Here is a 17,803-nt window from a genome sequence, read left to right on the forward strand (position 1 = left end):
AAGGGGGTGGGGTGTTAAGCAAGTGAGGAAGCACTGGGCAGGCTGTGGGCCTGAGGCTCACCTGAAAGGAGGCAGGGACCCACCATTTGTGAAACACTGGCTTAGCGTGTCATCCACCTGAACTCATGGTTTAACTTTCTCCAGACTAACCATGAGCAGGAACCAAGGTTTGCCTGATAATAGCTTATGGTTGGTCCTGGAGATCTAAGCCAAGAGTTCAGAAGACACACCAACCAAAACTATGACTTAGTTCATTGGAGCACAACAACAAACGGTCAGGGAGAAGTAATACAGCTGGGGTAACTTCTCCCAGCTCATATGTTTGTACCAAGGGATCATGCGGCATAACGTGATGTGCAAATCAGGCCATTATGTGGAAGCAAAAATATGTCCTTTGCTGAAACACTATATATTGTTGCAAAATATTTAAACATGAAATTCTGAACATTTATGTGTGAAGATACTTCTGCTGATGGGGGCTCAATTGTTCTCCTTTCCTTGAAGGACACTCCCCCACAAACATTCCAACTCTAGAAGATAAGGATTTCCCAGCTTTTAAGGGGCTGCAGACATGGGGGAAATCAGTGAACACTACTGCCATGTGCAGGCAGAAATTCCTTCTATTCATGCAATGGGATCTTGCAATTCCAGTCATGATCTTGCTTACCATTTGCCATAACAAACCCCATTTGTGACTAAGCAAAAATGTGGATCGACTTGAAATACTAGTTGAGTAACAGTCAAGTAATTTTAGCTGTATTACACTTAGATCTACAGATCTCTTAACAATGGGGGGTTGCAGTTTAACTAACTAACAGAGCCTGACACGCATGCAGGTTAGCACGAAGTAGTTTCACTATAACCCTCAATGCCTCTTCTCTTTGAAGAGAAAAAAGTATTGTTCAAGGCTAGTGAAAACTTCATAGTGCATTGGCTATAGAGGTAATCAGAACTGTTACAACTGCATTCTCCAACGTAGTTCCACATATTGTTGGGAGTCAAAACTCCCATCATCCCTGACCATTGACAACACTGGCTGAGGCTGAAGGACTTTAGCCCAAAACATCTGGAGGTTTGTTGTTCTGCAGTTATTTTAGTTCAACAGCAAGTGGGAAAGTCTTCTCTAAATCAAGTTCAGAAAAACGTGTAGGGAACAGAAGCTCTTTTTAAACACTCTGCTACGTTGCATTCACACACCTCTTCTTTGTAAGCAGGACAGAAAACAGACACAGTGGAGTTTGACAGGTCTGGAAGCACATACTTAAGTTCACATGCCAGAAGGAATTAAAATCAGAAGGAATTCGCTTTCTTGGGTCTAAAAATTCCTGGGCTGCAGCTGCTCATCACGGCAATACTTGCAGGTTCAATATCTGTATTGCCAAGATCAGCAGCAGATGGAACAGCAGAGAATTAAAAGGCAGGTGGTTCACACATTGCATGACTTCTGCTTCTGCTCTGTCATTTTTAAATTCACATACAGACAGAGGTGCCAACTTGAATAAACTATTTGGGGGGGGGGTCAGGTAAGCTCTGCCCCACAGAATCAATCACGATGAGGTGCACGCACACCATTTGAACGGCAATGCCCATTAACTTTGGAGGGGGCAACTCCCTGAAATATTTGGGGGGGGGGCGAAGGACCCTTGGCCCCAAAGAGTTAGCTCCTATGCATACAGAAACGTGGCATGTCTGAGAAAATTATACTTCCCTTACTCACAAAGTACTGCAACTCAAACCAATTAATTTGAATACCCCTACCCACATTTAACACCCCAGATTTAAACAGTCAATGATTTGGGCAGAGTATGAGGTTACATTTGTGTTACATGGAAGGATTCTTGGTCCCAGTGGGCCATACTACAAATAAGCAATAGTGAATGGATCACTATTTCAGAGAATAGCATAGTGAATTTAAGATCATATCAAGCTGTGCTCCTGGAACAGAGACTGGCAACCTGGTGCCCATAGGCACTGTGGAGCTTGCAAAGCCCTTCATTGGTACCCCGGGCATTCCCTGCAATGCCACTTGCTTGAATTTTATAGAATGTGTATGCATGCTTCCTCTTAATCGGGACCTCTTTAATCTGTCTCCAATCTAGCATGTTCTGATGTCCTGGCAAAGTAGTAGTTTCTGCCCGTAGTAGTATCATGCTACTTGGGCAGACTGCTTAGGTCTTCCGATAAAAATAAGAGCAGACTTTACACAATGTTCCCCTTTTAACTACCACTAAGACAGGAACCATTTGCTTAACCTGCCTGGCACTTGCCAATTATAATACTTCAAAATGTTTGCACATTTCCTATCATTTGCCTGGAAAACATCAAAGTTACACGCAATAGAAGAGAGTGGGTTTTCCAATAGAAACTAAACTCATTGCAGACTACAAATACTTAATCAATCCTATTTATTTTTGCAGGCTATAAAATAAAGCCTCCTTGGAAGACCTGTTTGGGCTGGCCTGAAGGGCCCACGGGTTAAGTCAGCGAAGGGTGTCCTGACTGTAATAAAACCTCATCCCATCTCCCAAAAAGAATACAACGAAATTATCAGTAAAAACAGTAAAACATGTATTTTGAAAATTCAAAAAATTATATCAACAATAAATGTGTGGGGATTGCTTTCAAGTATGCGTCACACAATTCATATGACTAACTCTTAAAAATAAATGGATTGGGTTTCTCATATGCACACACTCTTGATTAACTGACTGCTGTCATAAAGCAAATCCCTCTAGTTTGAGGCACAGGAGTCGAATTTCCAATTTCACCATAATCTAGTAAAGTCTATATTATGCCTTAATCACTCCCTAAATAGCTATGCACCAGAGTTAGAAGTACTTTTTACTTTAAATAATCTAAATCAAACATATTTCAAACCAGACGGCAGCACATCCTTAATAGATGTATGTTTTACGTTTAGTTCAAAATGAGGCAAAATGTTTGTCAATTTTTATTTCTTAAGAGTGCCATAGATGTGTAGTTCGCTGTTACGGCTCATCCCTCCTCCTCCATTCTCTGTTTCAGTCTCACATTAACAGCCACCTGGCAATATCACAAACAGTCACTGATGCTGCAATACATCTGGAATGATAAGCGTGGTAGCTTCAAATATCTCAGATGTTTCAACATTTAGATTTCACTATGTGATTCCGAAGAAGATCTTCGTATTGTTGGCATATTTTATGTGAATAGCTGACATTCAAGTTCAACCAGACTAGAATATCCTGGTTCATACAAGTACAGCTATTTAGACAAGAGTGAGCAAAAAATTAGTAACCTGAACTTCTGCACTAAGGGTCTTGTACTATTATATTACAAACATCTATTTCAAAATTAATATTGATATACAAATCTCACATTGCTTTCAAACACCTATCTTGGGGGGGGGGATAGAATTCTACTCTACAAGCAAACGTATAGGTAAGCTACATATATTAAACTGTTTTAATCATGTTCAATGTTTAGGTCGTATTGTAAATTGCTTTGAAGTGCCTCATGGGATGCAATTCATAAATGGAAAAGTAACAACAACAACAACAACAGGTTCTGAGAGAGAAGCACCCTTGGTAATCTTCCCCAGTCCTGCTAGAACGTCTTCCACTTGCCTGCTACTTTACAGAACTTCAATTTCAGCCTTTTGATATTAGTACAAGCTTGATGAACATTTGTACAAAATGCTATTAGGCAACCCCCTTCCGAAAGTGCCAAATGATGGGTGGACTTGCTTGGTAATCTTTCACCTCAAGTGAAAAGGGCAAAAACAGCAGGAAACAATACTGAAATTTGGGGTGAATTCAAAATAACTATCGCCACATTTTTGGGGGGTACTATTTTAGTTCCAGCTGGGAACTCTTTAGAATGAAGTAACCCAACACATGCAAAAGAGCTTCTGGTGTCACTTACATAGATCCCAAGATTTCCATTTTCCAGTATAAACAAAGTCCGTGTGGCGTAGTAGCCAGAGGGTTGGGTTTCAGTTCAAAAGTCCTGTTCAGCTATGAAGCCTTGAGCAAGTCAGCCTCAGCCTATGCCACTCTCACAGGGTAGCTATGTGAAGCTACACTGCTGCTCTGAGCTCCTTGCAGGAATGCAAGAATGCAGATGCGAATGTTGATTAGTGAAGAAGAGCCATTTAGGCTTTGACACGGAAAGCTGGCCTCAGATGGTAAAAAAATCTCACAGAGAAAAAGTAGAAGCGAAATATCATGGTTGAGTTGGCCCTACATACATACCATTTCATGATGCCAAATTACCTAAATGAGATAGCAACAAGCTTCAGTGACAACAAAGACGTCCCATTCCAATACTAGTCCAACAAGTTGATCAGCAATCTCCCTAGAAACAGGGCTGTTAAATTAACAGAGGGAGCAGCTGTTTCAGCCTTGCCTTCTCACTGGCACAGTTAGTTAGCATGCAGCTAGTTCCATTGTCTCATGTATCAATTATTGAGGCTGCCTGCTAGATCAGTAACAAGATACTATGGGCCTAACAAAAGGCACACAAGACTGTAATTAAAGAGCCAGTGGAAAGGATGCCGATAATTGAAGGAATGGCTTCAGCAACTATATAAGGACTACAAGGAATAATAAAATCAAGATACCTAAAACTCAAGGGACTCTTCATTCACAAAGGCCTTAGAATATTTCTAGAATTCTCTTTTCACCAAGTTAAAGTATGAGACCAAACTTTGAGAAATTGGTGGTAATTTTTGACTGAGAAAGGTTTCATGTTAAAAAAAACACCACCCCACTTTCAAGTACAGTGGTACCTCGGGTTACATTTGCTTCAGGTTACATACGCTTCAGGTTACAGACTCCGCTAACCCAGAAATAGTACCTTAGGTTAAGAACTTTGCTTCAGGATGGGAACAGAAATCGTGCTCCGGCAGCGCGGCAGCAGCAGGAGGCCCCATTAACTAAAGTGGTGCTTTAGGTTAAGAACAGTTTCAGGTTAAGAACGGACCTCTGAAACGAATTAAGTACTTAACCCGAGGTACCACTGTACAGGTTCAAGTTCAGGGGGTGGCCTCAATGATCCTACAGCTTTTGGTTCCCCAACCAGGAAAATGTGAACAGTGTGCTAAGTCCAGCTCCTACCCTGGACAAACTGTGCTCATGAATTGTACCCATGTGTTTGCCCCTTATCTATTCTGCAAAGACGTAAAATGCAGCAGAAATTTGCAAGGAACAGAGAAGTGGGCACCAGTAATGTTTGGGACTGGAAATTTACCTCAATAGCAATACAGTCGTACTTTGGAAGTTGAACGGAATCTGTTCCGGAAGTCCATTCAACTTCCAAAACGTATGGAAACCAAAGCACGCACAGCTGCTGACTGCCTGGGTTCCAAACGACGTTCGCAAACCGAAACACTTACTTCCAGGTTTGGGAGCCAAGACGTCTGAGTACCAAGGCATTCAGGATCCAAGCTATGGCCAACTGAACATAGTATCTGATATAGCAAGCTAAATTGGGGTGGGGTACATTTCTTTCTATTTATGTATTTATAACCTGCACTTTCATGAAAAATATATCATGGTATACAACATGTAAGAATAAAATATGTGAAAAATATCAAACAAAACATCAATAAATACTAATAGGTTATTGCACAGGTCTCTCTAAACCAGTGTTTCCCAAACGTTTTTGGGCAACGGCACACCTGTTTACTGAAAAAAAATCTCGCGGCACACCACCATTAAAGCCCCGCCCCGTGACGTCAGCGCGCAGCGTCACGCCGGGAGGGACGCACAAAAGTGAAAGTTTTTTCCCTCCCCCTTGCTGGGGAACCTCCAAGCTTTGGGGGTGGGAGGAGGCAGCAGAGCGAGGGACTGAGGGACGGCGGCAACTGAGGCGGCGGCGGCTGAGGCAGAGCTGGGAAGGGGGTTTCCAGGGGACACGGCAGCTCCTCGAAAGGCTTCTCTCAGCTGCGCTCAATCCGCCTCGGAGAGGATTTCCCCTCCGGCCCCATGCGTTCGTTTGGGGCATCGCTCTGGCTGCTCCCTCTCCCGCCGCGCAGGAGCGATGCCTCTCTCTGGCTCTCCCTCCGCGCAGGCTGAGGGAGGGAGGGAGGGGCGCGTGTGACCCGTCTCTGCTGGGAGACCAAACCCAGCGAGGCAGAGTCGCGCGGAGACGCCCAGGCAGCGCTGCCGGCTGCGAGGAGGAGCGCCAGGCAGCAGCAGGAGGCGCGGCCTCTCCTCGCCGCCGCCGCCCCGCCTCTCGCCGCCCGACTCGCCCGCCTCCCTCCAGGCATCTCGCGGCACACGAGGCAACGTCTCACGGCACACTCGTGTGCCGCGGAACACCGGTTGGGAAACACTGCTCTAAACAATATAGTTTTCAAAAGAGGGCTGAAAGAATGGAGGGATGGTTTTCCGCTAAACCTCTGCTAGAGTAGTTTCAAAGGGCAGGGCATGCCATGCTAAATGCTTGATCCCTAGGGAAGGCCAGCCAAACCTGAGGGGCGTGGGGAACCCAGATCTCAGTGATCAAGGAGGGATAATAATAATAATAATAATTTATTATTTATACCCCGCCCATCTGGCTGGGCTTCCCCGGCCACTCTGGGCAGCTTCCAAAAGAATATTAAAATACTATAATACATCAAACATTAAAAGCTTCCCGAAACAGGACTGCCTTCAGATGTCTTCTAAAAGCCTGGTAGTTGTTGTTCTCTTTGACATCTGGTGGGAGGGTGTTCCACAGGGAAGGCGCCACTACCGAGAAGGCCCTCTGCCTGGTTCTCGCAGTGAGGGAACCGCCAGAAGGCCCTTGGTGCTGGACCTCAGTGTCCGGGTAGAACGATGGGGGTGGAGACACTCCTTCAGGTATACTGGGCCGAGGCCGTTTAGGGCTTTAAAGGTCAGCACCAACACTTTGAATTGTGCTCGGAAATGTACTGGGAGCCAATGTAGGTCTTTCAAGACCGGTGTTATGTGGTCTCTGCGGCCGCTCCCAGTCACCAGTCTAGCTGCCGCGTTCTGGATGTAACAATCCCTAAGGTACTTTGAGCCAAAGTTGTTCAGGACATTGTGAATTAACACAAGTACCTTGAACCTGGCCTTTTAGTAAATTGGCAACAAGCACAGCTCCATCAGCAGCAGGGTACCACGTTGCCAGTTATCTATTCCTGTGAACCACCTGGTTGCTACATCTGCATTAGATGAACCTTCTGGACCAGATACAGGGCTAGCCCCATATAAAAGCGTATTGCAGTAATCAAGCCTTGAGGTTACCAATGCATAGACCACTGTGGTCAGGCTACTGTGTTGTCCAGGAATGGTTACAGCTGATGTAGGAGTCACAGAGCTTCAAGTGACAAAGATGGATCAAAGAGCATCCCCAGACTGTGTACCTGCTCCTTCAGAGGGAATGCAACAGATCTATCTCCCAGACGTGGCAATCACCCACCCACATGGCCTGCATCTTTTCCAGATTCAACCCCCGTTTATTGATAAAATCCAGTCCACCACTGCATCTATAATGTACAGTTGTGACCAATGTTTATTCCTATCTTGTACCTACATATTTCCATTAGAAATATGTGGGTTTTTGCCATCCCAGTTGAAGTCTCCTGGGCAACATATACAATGTGAAAGTCAGTCTCAAAATGTTCAGCTAACGAAGTGAAAAATAAGCAATTCAGAAACTGCAAATGCAGAAAATCTTGGACTTTTCACACATAGCTGTGGAGTTAGTGGCTACATAAAACCAGAATGTGTATGAGTCACTTGTATTTTTTTCATAGTCAAATGATATTTAAAGAAAGCACCCTTAAACTACAATTCAACCAATTAAATAACTGGCTTCTGTAGTACCAAAAATACAAGCAAGTTTGAGATGCTTAAGGAAATGCCCAATTGTAGTTTTTGTTAGAAGCAAACAACATATTTAGGACAACCAAACGTGAACAGTGCATTAAACCAACCGCTCCAACCATGAATATAGGCATTCTTGAAGTAGCTGACTAAAATTGTAATTTAATAACTCAATAATTAAATCAATAGTTATTTAAAGCAATAAAGGTTATTAACCCTAAACTTAAACAAAGTTAATAAGTGCCAACCTAACCAACAGTATTTAAACTCTAAATAGCATGAAAACCAATTGACGATATGGCCTATACTGAATAATAAGAAGTACTATGGGAGCAACTGCTTTTTTCCTACGTAAACTGCTTATTGCACACTGCTTATTATATACTACTTGTAACTGTTCATATATAACTATAAAAAGGATGAAGTTAAGAACATTCAGGACTATTATCTCCCAGGAAGTCTTATTAGCTAAGTCAGTCCTGTTAGAAAACTCGTATGATCCCCCACAGACACCGAAATTACAATACTAATTTTAAATGACAAATGACTACTCAGTGTCACAAAGCAGAAACTGTATGATAATTAAGGAAACAATGTTAAAATAAATGAGCAGAAAAGGAACTAGGAGGCACAATTCCTCCATTTTAAAGTGAATTCTGCAGGAGTAAGTTATCAGATCCTGCCAGAGGAGCAAGCATTATTACATTCAAGAAAGAAAAATCCTAGTTGACAATTGGTTGAAGGCGATATTGTGATATACAACGCTATTGTTTAATCTTAGCAACCTTAAGAAAACTTTCAGGGATGGAAGGGGATATCATGGTTGTTTTGAAGAAATTTAGGCTGACATTGCATCTGGTTAATAACATACTTGTATGCCACTCGAGAATACACAGGTCAAAACCTTGACTGTGCAAGTGAGGTAACTAGAAAACATATTGGTTGTATCCTGGAATGAAGATGTCCTACTAGTTATGGTTCTCACTCGCTTGAAATAACAGGAAGAAGTTCTTAAGGCAAAAAAACAATTGCTCTGGATTCTATGGTTAGAAATGAGTTGCTCTGGATAAGAACTTTTCAAACCATATTAGAATGTCTTAGGGCCCCTTGGAAGCATATTACAGATTCCTCAGAAATCCAAGAATAAAACTGTTAGACTAGATTTATGAAAAAATAAGTTGTATTCCATATACCCAGTCAATGTGCATCCAAAAGTCTGTTTTTGTACGGTTGGGTGTTTGCATTCCAAGGCTGCAATCATAACACCATTTACCGGGGGGGGGGGAGAGACCCACTGGATCAATAGGACTTACTTCTGAGTAGACATGGTCCAGAATGCACTATTATTTCTTGAGCGCATGCACAAAGGATCATCTACAATATGCAGGGATCCCTTCTCAGAAAAGTATGGAAATTATTCCAAAAAGATGGCAAGTTTGAAATAACACTGTTCTAGCTAAATGGTCTGTCTGGTATGAAAATGAACTCTGCCTGGGAGGTGACCACAATAAATTTGAGCAAAAGATTGGTATTAGGCCTCTCTAACTGGTTAGTAAACTGTTAGCAACTGAAAAGAGGATCTGTTAGAAGGCTCAGTGTTCCAACAGCTGTCAATCTTACCTCTTTTCTCAATCAACCTCTTTTCTAAAAGCAACCTCAAAAAATTAAATTGACCACAAACGGTCTGAACAGAAAAAGTAAAATGCAGAATTAAAATGTCCAATTCATCTGTAAGAAACCCAACAATTTCAAATGCTGTCGGATGTCAACAGGTGAGTACTACTTCTTAACTTTCAAAGTAATGTAAAATGTCTTTATTATGCTTCTGGTGCTGAACCTAAAACTGTATAGATTCTGATTAGTAAGGAGTCCTAAAAGATAGCTTTTCAAAAAGATAACATATATGCAATCTGTGTAACACCTTCTTTCTTATCACTGTACAATTCTATTCAGGTGTTCTACTATGTTTAATCAACATACAAGGGGGAAGCAAAGACAAGCATGCTACTATTGCCTGTCAGTTGTCCTTCACAAGCTGCAGTGATAACTTCTGCGATGGGGAGCCTTCACAACCTGTGTAGGCTTCCCATTTGATTTAGGACTCTGAAAAACTGGGATGTAATCATTGGGAGTCTACGCAAGCGGAGGGTGACATGGACAGCAAGAAGGGGCAGTGCTAGAGTGCTTTCCCTTCCCTTTCACCCCTACGGCACTGTGGTCTAAACCACAGAGCCTAGGACTTGTTGATCAGAAGGTCGGCGGTTCGAATCCCTGCGATGGAGTGAGCTCCCGTTGCTCGGTCCCTGCTCCTGCCAACCTAGCAGTTCGAAAGCACGTCAAAGTGCAAGTAGACAAATAGGTACCACTGCAGCGGGAAGGTAAACGGCGTTTCCGTGCACTGCTCTGGTTGGCCAGAAGCGGCTTAGTCATGCTGGCCACATGACTCAGAAGCTGTCTGCAGACAACCGCCGGCTCCCTCAGCCTACAGAGCAAGATGAGTGCTGCAACCGCAGAGTAGTACCTTTACCTTTAAGCTGCAAAATGGACTGCCCCTCATAGCTTACAAAATTACAAGGTGGGGGGGGCAAGTTGGAGCCAGATAACATGCTTTATCTGAACCAATTCTTTGCTCTCTCTTAATTCATGAGACGTTTAGACTCCAACAGATTTGTTAATTATTGAATTAAACAAGCTTGCCTCCCAAATCTCAAAAGGCTACAACAACACTAGATTATATTAGCCAACCTCCTGCAGTTACTAGATACCTATATTATAATACAGTATGCAATTTGGTGGTGCTGATTAAGTAGAGTCTATGAAACTTACTGGCTAAGCTGCTCTGGAGTCATGGAATTTTCACACATTCAAACTGCTCGAGGAGAGTATCAGCAAAACAAAAAGTCATTATTTCTTCCCTTCCCCTTCCATAGACTTTACAAAATCCTACATATGCATTGTACCCAAATCATAATGCATCATACAGTATAGTAGGAAGAAAAGACCAAATACATTTCTTGAAACACTGAGGTGTTAAGAATTACTCGAGAACAAACTAGAGGGTGAGGCCCCTTAACCAAAAATCACAGTATTTATGTCTGGCAAAACTAGTTCTCTCTTCAGGTACCATTTGAAGAGGACTAAGATGCACTGCTTCTTATTGTACTCTTAGAAGCTGACACAGGACTGCTCCTGACATTCTAGTGATATGCTGCTATCAAGCCTCGTGGATATCTGGCTACATGGAGAGTTGTGTGACTGAAGTAGTTCCAACAGTGTTCGAAATTAGCCAAGTGCCAGGCACATTTTGCACCTGGCTACTGGCCACTTGCAACCGAGTAAAGAAAATGTAGAGATAGCCAGTAGCAGTACAACAGCTAGAAAACAACAAACAGACAAAAAAGCAATGGAGAGATTCTGGAAATGCCACTATAGTATCTATGAACAGAACAAGCAGGGAGCATAGAGTTATTGTGAAACACTCAATATAACATAAAACTGGGTATTTTCTTGCCTCATCAGATGGACAATTCAGACTAATGGGGGGGATACTTCAAAGTGTACTGACAGTGTGCACTCAGATGCCAGAATTTGAGTACCTTGGCACAAAATTTAATTTGTACTTTAGCATATACAGCCCCAATGATACCATCTGTATAGCACGAGCATGCACTAAACTTATTTAAAACTTAAGTATCCTTAAGACTGGTTCTGTTTTCCAGTTATGTGTACCTGCATCCCATTTTGCTGTAAAAATGGGTTACTATGCAGATAATTGAAAATATATTGTACAAATATTCAAGATATTTATCAGAAGTCCTATTACAGAATTGGTTCTGCCTAATTAAAAACAAACAAACCCCCCGAGTCCAATAATCTCTTATAAATATTTCATAACATGCAGCGTGGCTTCCTTTTGAACTAAAACTATAATATTTTGCCAGGTTCACTTCCGTTTTGTCTTTAAATCTTATGGTATGTTAAGTAAAAGCAATGACTCAACAGATAATGAAATTTGATCCAAATCAAGTCTTTTAAACCCTGAAGTCTAAAACCAGTCTTTTATTCCTAAGGAGTGATCTCCATGTCCTAATAAAGTTTACCTCTTCAGAAAACTATACAATTTATTTCAATGTATAAAATATTGCATAATGTTATTTCCCCCCCAAAAAAATATTAGCCATGACTTCTTTATTCTTTTGTTAGCTTGTCTATTTTCAGAGGCTTACATAAAAAGTTTTCAGATTTTGTCTACTTGTTTATCTGAACAAAGCAATTACGTTTTCTAAGGCTCGAGTCCTGTATTCTTACTTGGGAGCAAGTCCCTATTAGGTAAAGGGACTGACTTCTGAGTAGATACAGTGGTACCTATGGATACACACACCTCTGGTTGCATATCCTTCGGGTTATGCGCGCGGCAAACCCGGAAGTATTTTCCCAGGTTTCGCCACGCACGCATGCACAGAAGAGCTCTACCACGCCGTGCACATGCGCAGAACAGGCACCTCCGGTTGTGAATTCCTTGGGATCAGACCAGAGCTCCGAAATGGATCCCGTGCGCAACCGGAGGTACGTACTGAGCTGTAAGGAACATAATATTAGGGCACTATCTTTTACTGGCATACATGGACTACAATTTTCTTTTGAAGCTGCAGCATTCAACAGCTTTGTGATGGTACAATAAAAGTATGTCTCAGTATTGATCGTGAACACAACAAGCCATTTTCAATGCAGCAGCTACAATGGCACAATGGAACAGTTTCCTGTGAACCCTCAAAATCAACTGGGGTTGGGGAATCCTCCAGAGCAGATTTTGAGGGCGTGTAGGCAGAAGTTCCTGTCCAACAGTGGAACTATGCAAGTGGAGCACTGGAAACAACCTAATATATTCCAAGACTACAAATTACATGGTAGCCTTCATTTTATGAGACAAATAAATAAAAACGCTGTTCTTACAAACTTCTAAAGAGCACAGAGCAGCTAGGGGGTTAGCTAAAAGTCTTTAGCAGAACTGAAGTTCAGAGACTGCTATAACGTATTAGTCACTTGACCTTTAAAATTCAGTTTCTGACGATCTGATTTTATTAATATGGCCTGCATAGATCTAGAGTACAATGCTTTAGATAGTTATTATTAAGAACTAATTCTTAAACCCAGCATTTTGGTCATTAGGATCTGAAAGCAACAAAAGTATGGAGACTCAAACCACCGCTATTAAGTATCTGCTTTTCTCATTTGACAACTTGCAAGCAAACAAAAACACTTTAATCTCTGGGCTACAAATGACAGCAAGCTGAGCTGGAAGAAACATAATTGTAAACGTGTAAAAAAAAACTGTAGAGACTTCTTTGGGAGGGGAGGGGAATCAGACTGAAACAGAGCAATGCCACAAAAGCAAAAGATGTGTATGAATACCAATATCTGGAAATAAAAATGGAGTAACAAGTGCATATGAAAGGACAGAAAAAGATGCCTACCTTTAAACCGACTGCTATAAGATCTGTAACAACACTGTGTGAAAAAAAAAATGGGAGAAAATGGAAAAGTTAGAAAAATAGTTATTGCACAGGCAGTGGTAAATAAAGCTTAAGGAAGAAAAAATATCGGAAGAATGAAATGAGTTATGGAGCGTTTTGCAAAAGAAATGGGACAGTTTAGTAACACACAGTATGAGAAAAGGAAAGTTTAGTTAGAACAAGTAGTAAAAACAAAAAACAAAACCCCTTTACACAACTCATTAAAGGAGTTTTTAGACACATCTATTACACAGGAAGTAGTGGAGACGTTTCCTTTACAAGCCAGACACATTTGGATTAAATTTCTACTGCTTTTTAGGTGGGAAACCGTATGAAACCAGGAGAAGTGAAATACTCCTATAGCAAAGTCATTACTTCTGTACTACTGTACAATAAAATGCAAGAACAAGACCACACATCCTACATTGTCTCCTTAAGGGTAATGAAGTCTAGTAAAGTTATGAAAAGTAGTTCCACTTCTCTCATATTCCTTTCCATGCCCAGTCCGTTTGTGGGATGCCACTGCCATTCCATCCTAAAGATGATACAGCAGACAGAAGCCACTGAGAAATAGATGGATAGGATCTTTCAAGGAGATTGTTCTGCAGTAGGGCCACAGCTTCTCCAAACAACAAAATATAATCCTGGGCATCCAAGCCCAAGCCCTTAAACATCTTTCAACAAGAACCAAATGTAGGCAAAATTTAAGTGAAATTTAAACTACCTTGAGATTAATCTAACAACTAATTGTTTACTTCTGTTCTTCCTACACTCTACTGTATCAAACAATTTATGTGCAGAGATATGCTCATTAAAGAAGAAAATGATATTCCCCATCAGTACGTCTCAGTACAAAAAACCAAGAGATCAAGCCAAGTATCATGTACCTAATATGTTCTATCAAACCCAGCTAAGAAATTTGCTCTCCATTAATAATAATGATAATTTATTATTTATACCCCTCCCATCTGGCTGAGTTTCCCCAGCCACTCTGGGCGGCTCCCAATCAAGTGTTAAAAATACACCATTAAATATTAATAACTTCCCTAAATATTATCATATTTAAGCTCAATATATTCTAAAGAATACAATCCCACCATGTCACTTCCTAACCAGCATTGAGTAGAAGTTAAAGCCACAGCATCTGGTCAGTAATTCCCTGCAGCAATCGGCACCTGCTCCCCTACAAGTAAGAATTTGGGAAATGGAAACCTGGATGTGTATCTCCTCTTCATCTCATCTATGTCTCAACTTCACATTCATCAATACTGCTGCTTGTGAGCAACTACTTGTTATTTCTCATCTTCTCCAAACTGCAGCCCAAATAAGAGCTCTAGAAAGAGATGTGTGCTACTGGGCACTCTGGCAAGCAGACTTATTATTGTATTCTATAAGCAACAGACAACACTTTTCTTCTAAAGATCCTGCCAAATATCAAGAAAGAGGAGCAAAATGCAGGCTGTTCTTATATGTAGATGAGATGCTCTGTGATCCTATGTATGCAGACCACTGTTGTGAGCGCTAGAGGGATAACACATTCTAGGCAGAATGTGTGCTCTTGCTTGGATGATAGAAAATACTTTTGTTCTTGCTGAAAGATGCAAGATAATCTGTGGTGTATGGAACTGTAACTGCTAGCTAAAACTGAGCAAGACTGTTATTTGATTTGCGAAAATGTGATGCAACATTAATCAAATAACCGCTTCCTTAAGTTTATTAAATTCATAGATGCATGATAGATAGTGAAATGATACAATGAATAGAGACATTCACCTTTGCCAAACACACCCACACCCAAATCTCTAAGGTAACAAACTACTTCTGATAGGACTCGCTTCATCTATCAGTATCACACGTAGCATTAACTGCTTATGCTAACCATGTGTAAATAAAACAAAAGTAAAGGAAAAAACACAAAACCAGAATACAAATATTTATATGTAACACACAACCCATTATAAAGTTTATTAAACTATACAGAACATTTGGGTAAGCAAAGATACAGAATTAGTTTCATATGTGATAGTTTCAAATATGTTCACCGTACAGAGATGAATGTCCCTAGTAAAAATACTAAAATTCGATACAAATGAAATGATTGATGAACTTTGGGTTTTTCCTTTAATTTTGAAATTGATTTTAAAAGAAAGAAAGAACAGAGATAAAGGAAACAGACCAAATACAAAATAAAGTTATTGCAAACTTGTGTCAGATTTGGAATACAATCAAAATAACTTATGCCTCTCTGAGAAACTATGTCTTTGAGCAGCATTTTAAAATATGTTACATTTGTTTTCTTTGTTCTTTCTAGTACTATTATTACTGTATTATTTTTCTATTAATTGACATGAAGACTGGCATAATCAAGGAAGCTGGCACATTGTGCAAGGTTAATATTAATATTTATGTTTGATGATTTCTGGATGCAAATTGTGCACAACACATGCAAGCTATTGCAAAGATATGAGCAGCTGTAGAACTGCTATGTCAAAACAATACTTCAAGTTTACACTGAACAAGACCCTTGCATTGCACCACCGCTACACATTTTCAGCCGCAACTTTCACTGATGAAGAATGTTTGCTCTCAAGCCAACAAGAGAGTGGTTGGATCCAGAAAAATACTGGCAGAGTGGCATGCTCATCCCCAGCAGCTCACCAAAAAGTCTCCCCCAAGGACCCTGGAGGACCCTACAGAATGGAGTGGGCTGTAGTGGCCATGGGAGGATGTCTGGCAAACAAAGCAGAGTACATGTTATAATAACCACAGTTGGCTCCAGCACTGAAGGAAAGGCTGCTTTCAGTCTGCGCCAAACCACTATAGCAAGATGGACACCCAAATTATACACCTGGTAAGTTCAATTTAATAAATAAGGTCATTTGTCCTATTAAGCACTTGCAGGTTCAGTTGACACTATTCAACAGAAACTTTTTTAATGTCAGGAATTACCAGAAAACATCAGCTTGAGTACAGGCCAAGGAGTCAAAATGTGCAGTAGCTTTAAACTGCTATCACAGATCACTCAACTAAAGTAGAGTCTCTTGAGACAACAATAGGACAACAAATCAATTTGTATACTAACAAGATTCCTCTCATCTGTGCAACCTAGTTCTTTTACTTGAACAACAAGTAGGGGAATATGGGAAGAAGAAGAACGGTCAAATCAGGTCACAATAATATTTAATTTTTTTGTGCAATGACTAGACTATGGCTGGGTGATGCATAGACGCACCATCCAAAATCAATTTGAAGTCTACATTGTGGTAACAGTTTCATAAGATTCGACATGGTGATATATCGTGAATCACAATGTGTGTGTGCGCGCACTATGTAAAAAATCGTGATGTGGTAACAACTGTGAAGCCAGTCATCATTTCTTTCGTGATTTCTGCCACAGTGTCTCACTGTACAAGGGGTCAGCAACCTTTTCCAGCCATGGGCCGGTCCATCGTCCCTCAGACCATGTGGTGGGCCGGACTATTGGGGGGGGGATGAATTCCTATGCCCCACAAATAACCCAGAGATGCATTTTAAATAAAAGGACACATTCTACTCATGTAAAAACATGCTGATCCGCATCCAGGCCATGGGCCTTAAGTTGCCTACCCCTGCTCTGTACTATAAAATAACAATTGTAACAATACACTAAAGGTAAGTAATAGTGTATCAGTTTTAGGCCCCTAAAATAGTAGCAGTTGCCAGGACTTCACCTCATTTGCCTCTACATACAGTGGTACCTTGGGTTACATACACTTCAGGTAACAGACTCTGCTAACCCAGAAATAGCACGTCAGGTTAAGAACTTTGCGCACCGACCCCTCTCGCTCTCCAGGCTTCAGCGAAAGCCTGCATTCGCCCCATAGGACGCACACACATTTCCCCTTCATTTTTGGAGGGGGAAGTGCGTCCTATGGGGCGAAAAATACGGTATTTTATTATAGACATGAACAGTAAATCAATATGGTGTATGGTGCCCAAGGCAGATTTGCAAGCATTTAAAAGAATGCTGTTAGTATGACTGTAAATATCAATTAGCTGATTAATCAACTAAGGCATTAATCAATCAATAGTGTGGGCAATCTTAAACTTTAAGGCTGTAAGTTAAGGACACACATGCTGACTTTTGAAGTCTTTTTATTTCCAGCATATTAGCACCACTGGGAATGAACAAAACACATTCAAGTCCACGTTTCTTCTAAAAATGAATGATAGCTTTTAGTAAATGTTTTGCTAAGTATCTACGTTGATGTTTTGGTGATACGTAGATATATCAGTTGCCTGAAAGGCAGAACAAAAAACCATTCAGCTCTATTATTTAGGTATCAAAGTAAATTATTTACATCCCTTTAAAAATATAGATTTGTTTGTTCTATATGACAAAATATGTAACATTCTTTTTTTTACAATTAAAGGGTTATTTGCCTCTTAGCAATTGTTCACCCTATCCATCAATATGAAAGATACCGTATATAATTT

At 40.9% G+C, this 17,803-nt stretch overlaps 1 protein-coding gene across 4 annotated transcripts in view; it reads right to left on the bottom strand.

Moving 5' to 3' along the window:
- PTBP3 (polypyrimidine tract binding protein 3) overlaps window positions 1-17,803 on the bottom strand; it is a 46,710-nt gene that overhangs the window by 23,021 nt on the left and 5,886 nt on the right. For 2 of the 4 annotated variants that reach the window (XM_083481471.1, XM_083481472.1), the window contains exon 2: window positions 13,289-13,322. The exons of the other annotated variants lie outside the window; for them this stretch is intronic. In XM_083481471.1, coding sequence (XP_083337597.1) covers window positions 13,289-13,322 — 34 coding nt within the window. The remainder of the gene's footprint in view (window positions 1-13,288; window positions 13,323-17,803) is intronic. 4 annotated transcript variants of the gene reach the window in all.

Source organism: Podarcis liolepis (assembly GCF_965112155.1).
Source record: "Podarcis liolepis genome assembly, chromosome: 17".
NCBI lineage: Eukaryota > Metazoa > Chordata > Lepidosauria > Squamata > Lacertidae > Podarcis > Podarcis liolepis.